This window comes from Pyrus communis, chromosome 11 (genome assembly GCF_963583255.1).
Source record: "Pyrus communis chromosome 11, drPyrComm1.1, whole genome shotgun sequence".
NCBI lineage: Eukaryota > Viridiplantae > Streptophyta > Magnoliopsida > Rosales > Rosaceae > Pyrus > Pyrus communis.
Genome location: NC_084813.1, coordinates 26,258,100 through 26,277,412, shown reverse-complemented (window position 1 = coordinate 26,277,412; position 19,313 = coordinate 26,258,100). Strand labels below are relative to the sequence as shown.

The 19,313-nt window shown below is 36.3% G+C and overlaps 3 protein-coding genes across 3 annotated transcripts; all 3 read right to left on the bottom strand.

Moving 5' to 3' along the window:
• Window positions 1-1,425: 1,425 nt before the first annotated feature.
• Window positions 1,426-6,123, bottom strand: LOC137707868 (uridine/cytidine kinase UKL1, chloroplastic). Its single transcript, XM_068446799.1, has 14 exons — window positions 5,807-6,123; window positions 5,598-5,689; window positions 5,403-5,472; window positions 5,085-5,203; window positions 4,747-4,843; window positions 4,360-4,439; window positions 3,995-4,189; window positions 3,477-3,560; window positions 3,330-3,390; window positions 2,999-3,059; window positions 2,812-2,905; window positions 2,640-2,712; window positions 1,883-1,965; window positions 1,426-1,787 (listed from the first exon to the last, which is right to left on the bottom strand). The coding sequence occupies exons 1-14, from the start codon at window positions 5,976-5,978 to the stop codon at window positions 1,641-1,643; spliced, it is 1,428 nt and encodes a 475-aa protein (XP_068302900.1). The 5' UTR covers window positions 5,979-6,123; the 3' UTR covers window positions 1,426-1,640.
• A 1,644-nt stretch (window positions 6,124-7,767) lies between these two features.
• Window positions 7,768-8,838, bottom strand: LOC137749480 (mavicyanin-like). Its single transcript, XM_068489576.1, has 2 exons — window positions 8,673-8,838; window positions 7,768-8,135 (listed from the first exon to the last, which is right to left on the bottom strand). Exons 1-2 carry the CDS (start codon window positions 8,836-8,838, stop codon window positions 7,768-7,770), a joined length of 534 nt encoding a protein of 177 aa, XP_068345677.1.
• A 1,311-nt stretch (window positions 8,839-10,149) lies between these two features.
• On the bottom strand, window positions 10,150-15,789 carry LOC137708721 (triacylglycerol lipase 2-like). Its single transcript, XM_068447854.1, has 9 exons — window positions 15,568-15,789; window positions 15,363-15,479; window positions 12,600-12,740; window positions 12,396-12,506; window positions 11,724-11,867; window positions 11,572-11,612; window positions 11,015-11,094; window positions 10,806-10,901; window positions 10,150-10,576 (listed from the first exon to the last, which is right to left on the bottom strand). Exons 1-9 carry the CDS (start codon window positions 15,754-15,756, stop codon window positions 10,254-10,256), a joined length of 1,242 nt encoding a protein of 413 aa, XP_068303955.1. The 5' UTR covers window positions 15,757-15,789; the 3' UTR covers window positions 10,150-10,253.
• Window positions 15,790-19,313: the final 3,524 nt, after the last annotated feature.

Genomic DNA, 19,313 nt, shown 5'->3' with positions numbered 1-19,313 from the left:
GGCTCGTTGGGAAGTGATTTTAAAATGATGGAAAGTGTTTTTAGTGAAAATATTTTTAGAACCAATTCTTAGTAAATATGCAAATGAAAATTCTAGAAAAAGCACGTGAAATGCTTTCTACAAAAAACATATAAATGGTCATTACATGCTCGCATAAGGGTCAGTTTGCAAGTAACACTTCAGGGTTCAAATGGGGTCACAATCGTACTTGTCTAGCTATCCTTTCTCCCTTCTTATACGAATAGTAGAATTGTGCAGAGACTTCCAAGTCAATGGTTCTGAAGCGTTGGAAGTTTTGATTTCCCACTGTGGAATTTAAGTTTTGCGGGGTCAATGACAATGACTTATAAGTTGGAATTGGCAATTTCAATCAAGACGATATTAATGAGAGATTCTTGTAACTGGTAATAAGGTAATTTCTCTCAATAAGGGCAATCCCTACAACGGGATTGCCAATGTGATGATATCTGAAATCAATCAAGCACTGTCATATGAACAAAATTAAAAAGTATGTTAGTGTGTACTTGACTTGAGATACTATTACAACTGCATTCCCAGTCCCCCAAAAGAAATATCCAAACAATATCAGACAATACCCAAATTATCAATTAATAGGTCATTTTTCCACACGACACATCTTGAATTGATTCCCAATATTGATGAGTCACACGATGGTGACCTGAAAAAACTGAAATGCCTCTGTGAGTCTTTTTAGTTTCCAAAAGAGTAGATTGTCGTGGCGAAGTCATTAGTTGATAATTTTTAACAGTTTTAAGAACAAAAGATTAATAGGTCCCTTTGTTCAAAGAAATATCCAAACGATATCAGACAATACCCAAATTATCAATTAATAGGTCATTTTTCCATACGACACATCTTGAATTGATTCCCAATATTGATGAGTCACACGATGGTGACCTGAAAAAACTGAAATGCCTCTGTGAGTCTTTTTAGTTTCCGAAAGAGTAGATTGTCATGGCGAAGTCATTAGTTGATAATTTTTAACAGTTTTAAGAACAAAAGATTAATAGGTCCCTTTGTTCAAAGAAATATCCAAACGATCTCAGACAATACCCAAATTATCAATTAATAGGTCATTTTTCCATACGACACATCTTGAATTGATTCCCAATATTGATGAGTCACACGATGGTGACCTGAAAAAACTGAAATGCCTCTGTGAGTCTTTTTAGTTCCCGAAAGAGTAGATTGCAATGACGAAGTTATTAGTTGATAATTTTTAACAATTTTAAGAAAAAAAGATTAATAGGTCCCTTCGTTCAAAGAAACAATTAGACGCGATCAAATTAAACCAAAAAAAAAAAAATTAATAGGTCCCTTCGTTCAAAGAACCTATTAGACGCGATCAAATGCAAGAAAAAGCTCCTGTATTTCTTAATAAGCTTCCAAAATTGACAAATAGCATGAGGACCAAGAAACTAACATCACACAGTAATTTTTATAAATTCCACCATCAGTTAGCTCATGGGTTGAAAGTTGAAACAATTCAACCATTTATAGAATTTGGACACAACGCCAATACACACCTGCAGGTTTCCAAATGGAAACAAATTCGGAAACAACGATCTATTCCAAGGCCGCAGCCCAATATTATACGATCGCAATCTATAAGTATGCACTTAATCATCGGTGCCAAAGTATCGATCACCAAATTCACCCAGTCCTGGTATGACACGGAACTCTTCATTCAGCGCAACATCAATCTCCGAAGTCACAATCTTCAAAGATGGAAACCGTTTGGAAACACAATGGATTCCTTCAGGGGCCTAAGACAGATGAAAATAGTAGGGTATTTAAGTCAATGTGTGTTGTTATTTGTACACAAATACGCGTAATCAACCAGCATCAAGAAAAAACTCACAGAGATAAGGTTTAAGAAAATAATATGGGCTTCAGGAACTCCTTTCTGTATGAGTAGTTCAATCGCCTGGTTGGCAGAGTTACCTACAAGCCATTAAGGTTGATCGTTACTACTCAGTCACCAGCACGTTCAAAAATTTGAAGAATGCCCTCTAGCAGAATGGCTCATAAATTTGATAAATTATGGATGCCTATTTACTGTTGCTTGTAATTTGAAATGTTTAGAGTAGTGGCCCCTAAAAGTATGGGCAAATCCCGCATTGGGCCCCAGAAGTCACAATAAACTGCCTTGCTCCTGTCACTATTGTTCTGTGTCAAAGTGAGACACAAACCATCGGACAAGGGGAAAAGTGGGGCGTCATGACTTCGGGAGCAATGTGAGATTTGACCATACTTTCAAGAGCAATAGACTGATTGAGCCTCATTATATACACACATTCTTCAGCGTACCACATAACAAAGACTCCCATGCCCCAAAAATTAAAAAATAAACAAAAACCCGACTACAGTTTTAAGCTAGCAGAAGCTAACATGCCACACCAACTGAATATTCAGACAGAACAGTCTCACAACATGCTCTTTCAATGGGAATGGCATTAGACATACACAAATGATATCTTTCTACCACTGCTGTGTACAACAATGAGAATAAAAAACTAGACACGAAATTTTTCTTGCAACACTACCAACTGCATTTCCTGCGTATATGCAGGTACCAAAGAAGGACAACCAAGCTTATGAGAGATAAATGGGATTACCTGTAGCAAGGACTGGATCTAGAAGCAGGACATGACGTTCTGAAATATCCGTTGGAAGTTTCTCGTAAATAAGCTGTTTAAGTTGGAATAGCTCGGTTATACACAACTTTTATAAGGTTTGAGAGGAAGGAGATAGCTATTGGTCAAATTTTCTCCTTTAAAAACAAGGTACCTGCTTTCCATTGTCTCCATCACGGTGAATCAGAATCTTTCCAATCTTTATTCCTTTGCAGCATGCGCGTAATGCATTTTCCATGCTCTCACCACTGACATAATATACAAGGAAAGGTTGTCGGCATAGACAAAGGACTGCCAGATAAATATAACTTCTAAAATTCAATACCTGATTTAAAGCTCACCTTCGAACAATTGAAACCCCACACAGTTTCTTGCAGAAATCCACCCCGGTATATACTGATGCTGGTATATAATAAAAGCAAAATTTCAAAGACATGCAAAATATTCCTCATTTTCAGGCTATAGTTCCGATGATGCAAATTAAATATGAATCCATGTTTGTGCGAGATTTATCCATTTACTCAAAATAGCATATATAAAAAATTCAAAATGCACCCTACCCCCTAAAGGAAATCCAATATTATCCCCATGCCGAACTGAACATGTCACAATCAAGTTATGAAACGAGTATGGGTAAGGAAAGATAAAATTGTAGACGTGTAATCAGCACACCTGTTGGAGTTACTACTTGCTTCTCTGTGAATGGCAAATGGCCAAGGCCATGCTCCACAACCTGGAGGCCACATCAGCGTATAAGAAAATATAAGCACAACTCTTGTAGATATATGAAATTTAAATTAGGCATGGAATATAAATTACCAGACGTATTAGCCGATCTGAATAAAACACAAAATCATGCTTCGATATTTCTCGGTCTCGAATCAGTGTATGCATACCTCTAATCTGAAAAATGAGAACTAGATTAAAGACTAAAGAGAAGAAAGTGAGCAAATAGTCATCTAAGTGCTGACTGTTGGGAAAAGCTTTAAGGTTACAAATCCATCATAATGCAAATTGTATGCTCAAACTACTTGGGTCAGTCAACCAAGAAATCTGATTTGTAATGCTTTTCAGAGCTGAAAATTAAAATACTTAAGAAGAACACAGAACGTGCTCAGAAAATGCGGTTTAGAAAGTTTCTGAGTTATAAAAACAAGACCCATACTCAACTAAACTAAAAACAAGAGTCACATAACTGAATTTGGCAAATCATTTGTACTGATGAGTTGTGGAATCAACAATCAAAGCCAAATGCCAAATTCCTAATTCCCGCAAAAGACAGAAGGCAAACAATATGTCCATATGAAAACAAATTCACACGAACACATATTGCATACCTGAAATGTTGACTGAATAACGTACACATTAGGATATATTTTGCAGAGATCATGCTGACCAAGCTTTGTGCGAATATGTTGCACAATCAAATCAATGGCAACATGATTATCACCCCCACGGGGAATGATCACATCAGCATACTTCTTTGATGGGTGAATAAAATCATCAAAAGCAGGTTTGACGAACTTGGCATACTGCACAATACATAATGCTTCAGTGTGATTTTAGGAATGGAAATGATACAATCTCAGCAGAGTTACTAAAGAAACTATAAAAAAGCCACTCTCGTCTTACCCAGCTCTACAAAAAAATTATCCCAAGTCCTGTGAAAAGAAAAATAAGCCAAGCTCAAATTGGGTCTTACCATTTCAAGAACAGAGTTAATGTCTCTGCCCCTCTCAACTGTGTCTCGTCTTATTCTACGAGCAAGCCTCACATCAGCATCTATTAACATATGGTAAAAAGTACGATAAATATTGAAAGAGAGAGAGAGAGAGAGAGACAGCATAACCAAAAAAAGGTTAAGACCTCCTCCTCACACACATACAGAGACTGGCCAATAAGAGGAAAACTCCATATCAAGACCGCAAGAAACGCTCAAATTTCCAAATCAAGTCCGCAAGTAACACTCAAACTAACATGCCATGCAAAACAAAACTAAGGAAATCTAAAAGATGTGATGACCATAAAGAACCGTTATTGGACAATAAATAATATGAAAACGACAAGAATTACACAAAAGAGATCAGACCTGTATCGACAAAAATCTTAATGTTCATTAGATTGCGGACACGTTGGTCATGGAACACCAGAATTCCTTCCAGGATTATTACATCAGAAGCATTCACCTGACAAAACAGTAAACCAAATGCCCAAAAAGGGAAGAGAAACGACAATTACGAATCAAAATTGTCCTTGAGAAGAGCAATAACAGTAGCAATAAAAACCCTAATAGAAGTAACATAAGAAGAAGAATATTAATAATAAACAATAAATAGTATAGCGTAATCAAGTAAGCTATTACATGCAAAAATAGCCATATACTCGTAAGGAAGAAAAGGCAGGAAAACACCTAAATGATTTCAGTACCTGCCGGAAACTATCAGAACTTCGTCTATGTATCTTAAAATCATAAATCGGAACTTGGACAGATTGCCCGTTCTTTAGCTTTTGAACGCAATCCAAGAGTTGTTCGGTGTCAAAAGCGTCTGAAAAAACAAAACCAATAGATAATCAGTAAACTATGTGTGTAATGTTCCTATAGATATAGAAAAGAACCCAAACAAAACATGATCTGTCTCCACATAACTGTCAGATATGCACAGTATAGCATAGCACACAACCTAGTTCCTTAGCTAAAATCAACAACACGAAAGTGAATTTGAATTTCAACAGTAAATTGATTACCAGGGTGATCAAAATTATACTCATGCACTCGTTCCGATTCCTCGGGTGTCAAACCTCGATAAAATGAATCCTACAAAATGTCCAAATCAAACTAATCAAAGAATTATACTAATTATATAGCTTAATCAACTAACAACAGAAAATCGTGTATGCAGAGAAAGTAAGCAAAGAGAAGGAGCTTCACCAAGCCCTAACCTGATTCACAAGTACGACACGATGATCGTGAAGCTGCTGGATGATCATGTCGCACACCGTCGTCTTACCGGAAGCCGTACCTCCCGAAACACCTAATCAATCACCGTAACGCCAACGAAATTGAAATGCAGTTGCAGCGGAGACTGAATCGCAGCGGATCAACGAAATGCAAATTGAAATTAAAACGAAGAGCGAGGGGGTAAGAGTACCGATGACGAATGGCTGCTTGGGGGCGTTGGGGTCGGCTGCGAGGTTGGAGGCGGCGGCCGGAGACGAGGAAGGCGACGGAGAGGAGAGGATGCCGTCGAGCCGGAGCCCCGAGAAGTGGGGACCAGAGGCTTTCTCCATCACATAGTCAATCGCCGTCGCGTCCTCCGGCATGGTTTTCCACTCCCTCTCTCGCTCTCGATCTCTGGTTTCGGGTTTCGGAGTGAATTTTGGTAAAGAACGACACGACACGACACTGCAGTTTAAGTTAAAAATTATGTTTAGAGTTTCAGCTGGATAGAGGAGACTGCCGTTTCGTCACGATTTGTCCGGGCGCACAAGATTCGCGCTTTCATTTTCATTTTTATGATTATTTTTTATAAATGAAAATATTGTTTTTTATATTTAAAAAAAAAAAAGACAACCGATGGCAAGCTACATTTATGAATCTTTTTCAAACCCGAAAAATCTATGAGGAAATTTCATCATATCTATGGCCACAGTTAAGAAGACTCACCAACTCATGGGATCTCTCTCACATTTTTTGTTTATTCAAGAGCCGCACCAGCTTAAGGGATCTCTTGTATTTTTGTTTATTGGATAGCCGTAGTCTGAATTTACCATTGAATCAATTCCTGTAATTAAATGAAAATATTATTTAATTTTTCTGATATTGCGAAAATTATTATTTTTATTTTTCTGGTCTTGGATAGGCACGTGGTTGCCCTTTTATTGGGGATAAAATTCCTTTTCTCCGACAAATTAGGTATCAAGTTTAAATTATCAAGCTTTTGTAGACATCCCTAAGTAGTCAAAAGTCTTATGGCATTGGCCCCTCGTTTGAAGCGTTCATCTGAAGTTTTGCGTTGTGTGAGCAGGGATCCTGGCCGTTTATTTATATAGTCTTGACCCTAGTGAATCTTTCCACCGTGACGTCGTTAGAGTTTTTGTCAGCCATTAATTTTGATCCACCAAATCTCACACCTAAAAAAAAATATAAAGAATTGTAAGTGACATTTCACTACAATGGTAAAAAATAGTTAAACTCGTGCATGATTGTATATATTTGAATTATATCAATGATTAATTTAATAAAATCTATCGTTTGGTAAAAAAAAATATATATATATATATATATATATATATATATATATATATATATATAAAGAGCCCTTACTCCCTAAGTACCCGAATATTAGACTTAGGGTTCGACAAAAGCAATTATTGAACTCTAACCTTACTTACACTCCAAGCATTTTTAAATTAACCTGAAGACCTATTAGACGTTGATAATTTAAAAGGACTTAAAAGGTCTTATTTTTTATATATTAAAATGACACGTATCATGAAAATTTAAATGCAAAGGTTGCTAGGATTTCTTTAACTAATATTGGTAACAGCTACATTCTTTAATATAGGTGAAGGGAGGTATTGGTTTTTCATTTCTTTTTGTATTTTTTGTCACAAACTATAGATTAAGGGCACGTTTGAAATCTGTTATAAATTTTTTTTTTTAGTTTATTTTGTTAGATATAATTGAATGCGTATCATTTGTAAAAACTAAAACATGACGAAAACTTGAAAGTGAAAACTTAAAACTAGCAATTAGTCTTTTGTTTAGTGGTATTTATTTTTATTTATTAGAGATTGACTTGAATTTAACTTGCATGAACGACAAGTTCGATATCTAATTGTGACTAACCTTGTTGTAAATTGTAGTAGAGTTGAAGGTTAAATATGTCTACGTACATATGGATTCCAAAAATAAAACCCATCGCAGCCACTTTATTATGCTCTTCTTTAAAATTTCAATCAACCGAAAAATAAAACCATAAAATATTTGCTGTAATTACAAACAAATCCGTCACTGACCGTAATTTATCTCCAAAATGCAAGATGAAATCATACGTCCATCGTAGTAATAAGCAGGCCCAATAGGACCAAGATACTCCGAAACAAAGTTTTAAAACACGGAAAGCAGAAGGGTGGCAGATAATGCAGCAATCACGAACAATGAAGGGGCAGAATGCAGGAAAGAAGAAGAAGCTGCTGCAGAAGCCGAAGCAGGAGGAGAAGCGTCGGAAGACGATGACGATGGTGATGACGGTGAAGAAGGTGCGTTTCCGTCGACAGTAGTGATCTTCATCTTCATGCCTTGGTCGCAGTGGCCTGAAGTACCGCAAGCAAAATATCGTGTGCCGGCCTTGGTCAGTTTCACCACATCATTGCCGCTAGACTTGGTGTCCAGGGCACTGCCGGCGTCGCAGCTCTTGTAGGCGCTCTCGTTTGGTAGCTCCACCACACTGTGCAGCCCCGAGGTGTACTTAAAAACTGCCAGGAAAGATCAATTATATTGGTTATCACAGTATAACACTGAGCATAATGTAATTAGAATTTCATGTTGGAAGGATTAAAAAAGCATTTTCTAACGACCAAAAGAGTTTTTCTATGCTTAGGTGAAAGTGCTTTTGGGTTATATAAGTGTTTTTTTCGAGAAACACTTTACATGTATCCGTTAGCACTTCCAAATATCTCTTGTTAAAAAAGCACTTGGATTTCTCATGATATTTCAACGTGATTTTTTTTTATAAAAAAAGTACTTCTATAATAAAAGTGTTTATGAGCAAAAGTATTTGTAATAGAAGCAGTGTTAGACGAAGAGGTACTATAAGAAACATATTAACACTTTGTGCATGACGTTTGTCTGTTGTTAAAGAGCGGATTTTGTATCGATAACACGTCGATACGTACGGTTGACAATATTATTAATCGACAAATGATATCGATGACTTGACCATACTTTATTGAGAATTTATTATTACGATATAACAGATGTCTTGTCTAAAGACGAAGTAACAAGTAACTTACCAAGTTGGTCACCGACCTTGAATTTCTGGCCGGACGCCCATGAGTTCAAGTCTGTGGATTGCTCCCAGCCTTGGCTGTCCCCAACAACATGTTGTGATGCCAAGGTTTCCTTTGTGAGCAAAGCTGCAAAAACCAACGCCAACAAAACCGTGTTCGTACGCCCCATCCTCTTCCAATGTTTTGTAGTCTTAATTTGCTCTTAGCTCCTTCCACATCTGAGCTTTCCGATGCCTAAGGAACTATATATACACTCAATGAAAAAATTTGTTTATTATTAATTATTTAATATATGTTATAAACCAATATTTATTTGTAACGTTTGATTTTTTTTTTTTTCCTCTCTTAAAAAAGAGGATCACCTGGTGGTTTGGCCACGTCCACCCCTTCGGAATTCTGAACGACTCACAATGGCATTTTAGCCTTCTCTGACCACCATCGTGTGATTCACAAATGCTATGAATCAAACCCAAGACGTGTCGTGTAGAATGAGTCTGGAATTCGTCCCTAACCACTTAACCTCTCTATTGTGGTTTATTTGTAACGTTTAATGAGTTTCATAAGATGGACATTTGATTGAGGGCAGAGCAATTTACCAAATTGCCTCAGGAATCAGGAGGTAGTTCTGCAATCTAGATAAGGTATTCGTGTAATTCTGCAGACATAAAAGGGCTGAAACAAGTTCAGAGAGTTTGGTTTGTCCGCAAAGCAAAACTAGTCGGTCGATATAGAGGAAGCTTGGAGTTGAAACAAAGATATGTTGGTGATCATATTCACTAGAAGGCATGACCGTCAGAACTCAAATTTTTATACGCAAATGTCAAAAGCTGACAGATACAAAATGAAAGAAAGTCTATTCCCTAGCTTGTGACGGTCATCATGAGTAATGACCTGGCTCGTTTGAAATGGTTTCTATTAAAACCACTTTCGTTTGTAAGCGTTTTTATTGGAAATGCGTCAAATTTTTTATTAAAAATCCAATCGTTTCTTGAGAAAACATTTGGAAGTGCTTCAAGAAGACCAAGTAACATGTGATTTCTATACTGTCTTTCCGCTTTTAACCTCTCATCCTGGATTCCTTGCCAACCATAATTAATTCACCTTTTTTTTTTTAAGGAGCGGCAATCTGGTTTACTAGTACAACGTTTGCTTAGTCAACTCATGGTAATGCTACTGATGTCGGTGCTGGACCCTGAATAGTTGCCGAATCGAGTTAATTGACAGGATCTATCTATAGAACGTTTCTATGACACCAAACGCATCTATCAGAGAACAATTTTAGCCTCTCTAGAAGCAATATTGGACAAATATTCAAACTCACTTGCGGCACCGTTCAGAAGAAACAAAACTCATGAACTCAACTGCTATCTCACCTAATTATTTTTGCCTTTGGCATTAACAATTGTTTGGCGAGAATTTGTTTTTAGTTTGATTCTATAAGTGTTTCTTACTAATATTAACGGTTGTCAAGGTAAATTCCGCTAAATATGCACTAAATTTATTCAAAATTTCTGGATACGTTTTACTTAAGCTCATGACCCACGTACATTGGTTAACCTTTGGGCCTCAATCATAGTGGAAATATCAATGTTGCTGATTGAAAAACGCAGTGACTTGATTATACACAATGTCCTTGGCATTCAACCCCATGATGAAATCTGCATGTGCATAATTCTCTATGTACTGTACAGTGAGCTTCCCCACATCATGAAGTTTCAGACTATCCAGCAAGCGCGCCACGTCGCGAGGATCAGAGAGCGCGTCTTGGCCGCCGTAGCTGAGGAATAGAGGAAGGTCATGGGGGATGTTGGAGAGGTTGTAAACTGGAGGGTTAAATTCGCCATAATGCATCAAGTTGTAGTCTGGTATCCCGTAGTTGTACTTCGCCAACTTTCCATCTCGTACAGCTGCAAGTTAATTTACGTCACAAGTCATAACTACTTAAAATATCTTATTGTCGATTGGATACAATTACATATCTACACAACTTATGATGTTAGAAAATCTCGCTTAATTTATGTCACAAATCTTAACTATTTAGAATGTTTTATCGTCGATTGTATACAATCATGTATCTACACAACTTGTGACGCTTGAGAATTGAGACAGTAGTTTTTGATGGGTAAAACAACTTACTTTGAGCCAAGTGCACCATGTTCTTGGTGGATGTTGACTGAGGCTCATTCTCCAAGAAGAGATCGACGGTGGAAGAATTGAGACAGCAGTTTTTGCCTTAAATCAGATCAATTTAGGATGGTGATTAGCATAATTGTGTTATAGTTCTGCTAGCAGCAAAGGTTGGAACAATAATAATTATAGAGATAATGAGAAAAGACTAATTATACCAGTAACTGCTTGCAATAAGTCATAGCAGTCAACCCCTGGATCAGCACACAGAACTTGCAGAAATTGAGCCACTGGGTCCCTGCAATTAGGACAAACCTCAAATTATATCAAATCAATAGTACTCGAATACCGTCACTTGATACAATCAGTTAACGAGTATAATATAAAGGTCTTTTAGCTAAAATAATTCTTAAGTTTAGCCTTATTTCTCGCTTTGTTCCTAATAATGAAAATCGATAGAAGTGATCCTTGAATTTGTCCACCATAAATCACTTTGGTCATTCCGTAAAACACATATCAATATCCTCGTTAAGTGAAGGGGTTGGTTTAACAAAAATTACTCTTAAAAGTTGGTCAACTATTCACGTGACAATTGAACGTGAATTTTTATCAATTTTTAATGTCAGAGACTAAAATGAGAAATTATGATAATCTCATGAATCTTTTAGGCTAAAAAGCTTAATATAAATGAATGACGGCCATGCACTTAAGGTATAGAATAATACATACGCCCATAATGTAACACGTAAATGAATGGTTAATTTCTCATTCTTACCCTTTCGGATCGAACTCCGCAAGACCGAAAAGCGTAGTGATCTGTTGGGGAAATCAAGAGTTAAGTAATTAGTGACATGTATTTAGACATAAACATTGTATTAGCGAATTAATATGGGAAATCATTGACTCAATTATTAACGACTGAAGTACCTCACCAACAAAGGATTTGGCAGCAGCCACACCAAGTGCAGTGTTCATGTGGCTCAAATAAGCAATGGGGCTTAGCAAGGCTGCTGATTTCATCTGGTCCACCAGTTTCCCTTCTGATAGCGATGCCAATACAATTAAAGTTCCCTGCCAAATAAATGAACATAAGCTTTTCTTCTTATAAAAAAATGTTGGAATGTCTTGAAAATAAAAAGATGAGTAAATTTATGGAAAGAAAGTGATTTCTGCACATTCAATTTTGTATTAAACTATTTAATATCAAAAAATAAGCAGAAATGTGCACCGGTAGAAGATGAGTTTGCGAAAATCAATTCAAACTTATTAGGATGCCATTGGGACGAAAATATCATTCAATCACACATTATCATGAGGTCCAACATACTCATGGATGATGAGTGATCAACTTGAAATACTGTTATAGTAGTCTTTACAAAAGTTTTTTTTTTTTTTTTGGCTCAAAGGTGCATATATATGGGCGACCTTAAGCTAACAAGGCTTCTTATTTTGTGAGGGTTGAGGAATGATCTACATAATAAAGAGGCTATTTTTAGGACTCGAACTCATGATCTTTCGATCATAAAAGAGCAACATTTTTGCTGTTCTAAGGTTCGCCCTCCAAAAGTGCATATACAGAACAAATATATTGATTCTCACCTGGGAATGGCCAACATAATTGATCTTCTGTCCTGCCTTGCCATACACGAAATCAAACACTGCTGGTAGGTCAAAAGCCACCAATTCATCCCAAGACCAATTCCAAAATTTCTGCCATTGTCACAAATCACAAATTCATTAAAATCCAGAAAAAACTTGATATTTCATCCTGAATTCAAAAAGAAAGTGCATATAAGATCGAACCGGATCGCCGGGATCCATGGAAGTATGTCGCCGGCTGAACCTGGTCCCTCTTGTGTTAGCAATCCACACGTCGAAACCGTTGTCTGCCAGAATCAATGGCAGATTCCTGTCTGGAGAATTCAGGAGCCAGGTGACTCCATCCTACATTCACATACACGATATAGAAACCTACCAATAAGAAATCTATATTTTATAAAGACGATATTGTATTGTAAACTATCTTAGAAGATCTTAGGATGGAGTCACCTGGCTCCTGAATTCTCCAGATCGGAATCTGCCATTGATTTTTTATCTCAACTTAGGACAATAAATATTGATATTTTATCTCAAAAGATCTTAGTATAATACCAAACAGTTTTTGAGTTAATTCAAACAGATGACTCTAAATCAATAAGGTTTCCCGTCTTGCGAGTATCGGAAGAAGAAAAAAAAGAAAAAGACCATTGTACACGGCTTTATCTTTGTTTTACAAATAAGCTGTTTTTACAACTCGTATCCGTTAAAAGAACAACATTTTTATAGTACTAAAACTCGCATAATTACTGTTCAATAAAAATCGGTCTAACTTTACGTGTGCATACGATACACCCTAACCTCGACGTTGAGGGTCAATATTGAGAGAAACAATGATTGAATCTTGAAATATGCACCATTGGAATTATGCGTGAGGCGGTGCATGATTTTTTGTACAGCTTCTCTTCTGATGATGGTCCCTTGTGCCTCTTGATAAGGGAATAGGATCCCATCTAGATTTATTTTGTGGGGATTTTAAAAATTTTCATATCTTAACCATTCATCGTGTATTGTATAGTTAAAAATAATTTAATTTTTTTTATTTAAAATTAAATAAAAATAATATCTGATGAAAACTAACTGCATGATGTATGATAAACGACTAAAATGTAAAAATTAACTGTATAATGTATGATAAACGACTAAGATGTGGAAATCTTTAAAATCTCCACAAAATGAATCCAGAGAGGATCCTCTTCTCTCGTCAAGAATCTGATAATCAGAATTCAGAGCCTTCTTAAGTTTAAATTTGATTTTATGGTCATTGACTCACTCCATTGACGATGAGTGTATCGCCATAGTTTCAACGAAAACTAACCGTACGATGTACAATAAAATTAAATATAAATAATACTTAACGAAAACTGATCGCACTATGTACGACAAACGATCACAATCACAAGATCCCTAGGATCCTCAGTAAAAGGATCCGGCAAGGATCCTTTTCCTTTTAACCCACTCTAGTCTGCTCTGCTTTCACTGTTTTGGAATGAGATCCATCTCTGCTTTCAGAGCAGAGCGATCCGATTATCTAGACCATTCAACTGAAAGAGAAGAGGCGTAAGTTTGCGTTTAAAGCGACCAGTGAAATAAGTTACCGAGAATAGAAAATTTTGAATTAAATGGTCTGAATTTTCAAGTTCGTAAGCAGAAAACTGAAAATAATCTCATCCACTCTTTTAAAGAACGTATTAGCAAGTGATTAATTATCTTAGTGTTTGTTGAAAGATTAATATATTTATATTATTGTTAATTGTTATTTTTTAATTAAAAACGTACTTAAAGATAGTAATTAAGACTGGTTACGAAAGAGCCATTTCCAGGAGCGTAAATCTAGCATTCTGCTACTATCTACCTTTGTGAGAATGCCTTGTTGGCTTTTTTTTTAGCCGGAGATTTAGCATAACTTAGGGCTTCATTCAACCAAAACGTCCTAGTTAATAAGCGACATGTACATACCGTGCCAATACATCGCACATGTTTTTTTCTTATGATAAAACAATATTTTAAACGACTTTAAATTATCAAAAATGTTTGACAAAAAGAACTATCGGAAACGTAAGTAAAGGACTGGCAGAAATTTCTAACCATCTGACTTAAGTCAAGTCTACGAAAAAAATTTCAATGTGATCGTCACATAAGGTTGTACATTACATATTACTATATAAATGATGAAATTTATGTGTTAAAACGTTAACAACTTAAAAGGTAAAATTTTTTATCACTTACATTAAAACACGTGATGTATCATCCAAATTTCCATCACAATAAAAAAATTTCCAATTTCCCTAAGTCTACCTGTATAACATGACACCTTAACCACTCTTTCATTTTCCCTTAATTGCCCTTTTTGACTTTTGGCCGTAAGCGATCTAAAGTAACTTTTGGTACATTTCGCATGGAAACGAATCCTTTCCGGATCCATTTTGTAAGAAGCTTAAAGATTTCATATCATAATCATTCATCGTATATCGTATGGTTAATTTTCATCGAATGCTATTCATGTTTAATTTTAAATAAAAAACATCAAATAATTTTTAACTGTGCGATACACGATAAATAATTAAGAAGTGAGGATCTTAAGATCCGGATGGGATCCAATTCCATTTCTCATAATGTGAAATTGTGAAGGTGGAACGAAGAGGCGAACTTTAAGCCATAATGATTCTTTATCAAAGACGCAGAGAGCATAGACAAACGTAAACAGGAGCAAAATTTGGGTCGTAAATACGTGATGGCAAAAGATATTAGCCAGAGATTGTACCGTAAGAATGTGTTTGTTGTATTAAATTATTTTTGACTTGACTAGTTTATTAAACTAGGCTGGCTTAACGTGAAATAAGCAGAATAAAAACAATAAAACGTTTGAGGCTGAAATAAAACTTTCTTGGCATAAACTAAAGCAAATAAAATCCCCATAAACCGGACAAAATCATGTGTAATTAATGAGGATGTATTGAGAAAACTTACCACAAGGACACCATGCTGAATTAAGACCGGTGGCTTCTTAATCCCGCCGCCGCTGCCATTCCCACGACCTTCCGGAATCCTTTGCAGACTCAGTATGTAGCCATCTTCAGTTGTCACCTGAACAAAAATGCAGCCATTTTATTTAACTAAAGTTAAGTCACTAATTATCTGCAATATTGGCTTAATTAATTAGTTCAAGTCTTACTTTAAACTCCTGGCATGGGTAGCCGTACACAACCACCGACGACGCGCATATACCAACGGTAGGGGCGGCCGCAGCATCTTGTTTGCGGCCAAATAGTGAATCCCAAGCGGAGCCGTACGCTCGATGAGGTGAAAGTGCAAGTGCTGCAAGCAATATTGGGAGGCAAAAGCTCGCCCAGACTGCTGCCATAATTCAAATAAAACCGCTTTCGTTTCACCTCTGGTTGCCTGCTTTCAGGGCATTATATGGCTGAAGAAAAAGGGATGCAGAACCGAGTGGGAAAACGAGTGAGATATTTTGTTGGCTTGAAGTGAGGGGCTTTTCACGATCTTTTCAGTGATGTGGCATTGTGGATCCCTTCTCGACCTGACTTTTTCGGAAAAGATATCCTCTCCCCGAATCTCTCTCGAAAACCTATACATCAACTGATTCAGGCTTTTGAAATTTAATCCAACGGTAAAATATTATTATAATTTTTAAAAGTTTTTACTAACTTCTCTGTTTTTAATCGTTGAATCAAATTTCAAAGGTTCAGATAACTTGATCTTGAGCTTTAGAGATAACATTTGAGATTGGCCACCCCTGCAAGCAAATAAAGAATTTTTAGCTGGAATGTCGCAGTTGCTATTTCAAGACCTGAGAGCTCTGAACTGGAGATTAGGATGGAGGATTTTTTTTTCTTGGAACTTTAACGAAAAGATCTTGATATTATTCACTTTAACGAAAAATCATATTTTTACACTAAAAAAATTAATCATGATACTATTTATTTTGCCCTTATCGTTAAAAGTCAAAGTTTTCAAATCATTTTCATTAATTTCTTCTTTTTTTTCTTTGGAAAACACAGTATGTGGGCTCCACTTTACGACCATGTGAGTACCTAACTAGACCCATCCAAAACTGCAAATTTTAAGACTAAAGGAAAGTCTTTGGTGGGACAACTTGGTCACGTCATCTGTATCGTCGTTTTCTTAAGTCGTAAAATGCAAGATGATATAGAGTTGCATGAAACTATAGAGTTAAGTAAAGCTGACGTACATATGACATGATTAGGCTACTCTACTGATAATTTTCTCCAACATAAATGGATAAAAGAGGTAACACTGATTATACTTACCTTCACAATTTCACAATATGTCGGTTGATCATGCTAGGGAAGTCTAAGACTTACATTTATGTTTCTCGGTCTTTTGGTTAAAATCAAGTGAAGTCTAATAACTACATCATGTATAACCGCCATCTCTCAAAAGTATAGGACAAACATGAGATCAAATGGAGTAATTATTTTATTTGTATAATGATGTATGACATGTATTTTTATTATAAATAAACTAAAAAAATCTCTCATCATGTAAATAGTCTTATTTATTTGTGAGAGTTGTCATACGGCCTCTATCCTATCAAAATTTTCCCAAGACGAAGCCGACGCTGATGGCAATTGTCCGGAAGATTAATTTGTCTGTAATCTCAAGGAGGTCCAATCAAATCGTGCGTCTTGAAACATGATAAGTACCAACGTATTGTCTAATTTATACATTTGAGTTGTCGTTATGCAACTCAAACCAAAGTTCTCATCGTGGAATTCATGTGAGTGCATGTGGCTTGGGCAACTTTAGAATCGACTCCAATCCAAGATTAAGTACGAGTTCGCATTGGAGTTGACCAACTTAGGTTAATTAGGTTATCGTATGTCAAAGAAATGGGAGATTCCCCGAAGCACCAAGCTGTTTGTTGCTGTCTAGGTTGTGTAACATTTTATATGTTTTCAGCACATTCCATGGGGTAAGGCTGTTGGCTATACATTCTCTATACTATATCTTATTAGCAAGGATTTCTTTTTAAAAAAAAAAAAAAATAGAACAAGATAATTTGATCACAATAATTGCAATCAAATATTATCTTCGTTCTGATTTTTTTTTTTTTTTTAAACTAGATAACTTTTATTAATTAAAAAAATTAGTATAAGATTAACTCAAAAACAATTTGAATACAAGCATAGCTAAAAAAAAATAAGAGTAAACCCACAACAATAAAACACTAGATTTAGAAGACTATTGCCTCCATGCTCTATCACATCAAATGTGCCACCATTCCAAGTCCGCCACCACCACCACCAAAAAGAAGAACCCATGAACAAACTAGATAAATAAAATGAGGGTGAGCAATCCACCAATGCAAAAGTGTTGTCATAATTCTACCAAATAAAGCTAATAGCATTTAACAACCACCCAACACCAAAGTACGCGACCGAAAAGAGACACCTGATGGACCAAGTAGCAGAGGTTGGTGGTAGAGACTGCCAACGGGAAGGAACATCTAAGGAAGAGAGAGGCATAAAAGTTAGATTTGAGACAAACTCAGGAAGGTGGAGACAAAAGCTCAAAGAATACTAGAAATTAAGGGCCAAAATGAAATAGAAATGCAGGGAGGCAAAGGAGATGAGAAAGAAGTAGCTGGGTTTGGCAAGTAAGAGGCGTTGCCACCCACCCCACTCAAAAGTAGGAGTCCGCGACAAGGGGGTGTTAGGTTTTTTTATTTTTTTATTTTTATTTATTTATTGATTTATTTTTTGCTTTGGGCAAGAGAGAGAGAGAGTAGCACCCAACTTGACTGCGGACTAATATCTCAAGCTCAAATATTATCTTGTTTAACTCACAATTATATCATTTGTGAACTCATTTTTATTGTTGAGGATCCAGTAGTTGCTAATGAATATAAATCTCACATGCATCTTAATAACAAATTTTGATACTAGTAGCTACCCCATATATCCCACATCTTTGTGAGTGAGTTGCTGCATGAGGCAGTCTAATCCAAGACTTTCTCTTTAATTGAAAATAGTAACTTACATTGCCCAATAAGACGTCAAGTAATAATAACATTATATTCGTGTAACGTGTCATATAAATATTTTTCATCGTTGAATGTACCATGTTGAGCAGTGAGCATTCCAACACCCCACCCTCGATGAGCCCATGCCTCATTGCCTCAGCAAAACTCCAACAGCAACACAAACCTATCATCTGAAAAAAGAATTGAATAATTGCAGACAGTTGCGAATTATGAGCAAAAAGGAATGAGCTAGTGCCTTCATCATTGTGGAGTGTTGGCTTTTTTTGGTACACAATTCTTGCTTTCACATTGACAATATTGGTGAAGAAGAATCAACGCCGGTAATTAAACCACTTTCTTCAGGTTCCACTTTCTTTTTGTCGAGGGGCAAAAATATCTTCAAGACTCCCACCAAGGAATCAGAATATAACTTTTCACACTGGCTTGAAAACCAAAAACTTGTCTATCACACGTTCACGTAAATCCATCTCTCGATCTTAATTGATATTTACGAAAATAAAAGGCTTACATAAAATATAATTGGTTCGTGTAAGTTTTTCTCGGTAATTGCATCTAGAAAAGCTTTGTCTATCACATGTTCATGTAATCTTTTTCTCGATTTCCCTCACCACTTGACATCTACGAGCGAAAGGGCTTGCATGTAATGAAGTTGCTCCGTGTAAGTTTTTCTTGTTTGTTGCATCTAGAAAAATGAAATGAACCAAAACAGACACCGGAAGGCTTAACGAAACAATTCAACCTAAAATGTACTCAGTCCAGAATGAGTACTCAGTCATCTCCCTTGATTTTCAAGTAAAGCCCCAAGGCCCGAAATTAAACGTTTGGAAAAATCGTCCTTATGTACGCTTCTCTGGCTAGTTTACTACAGGAAAGTGATTCTCGAAAACCTTAAT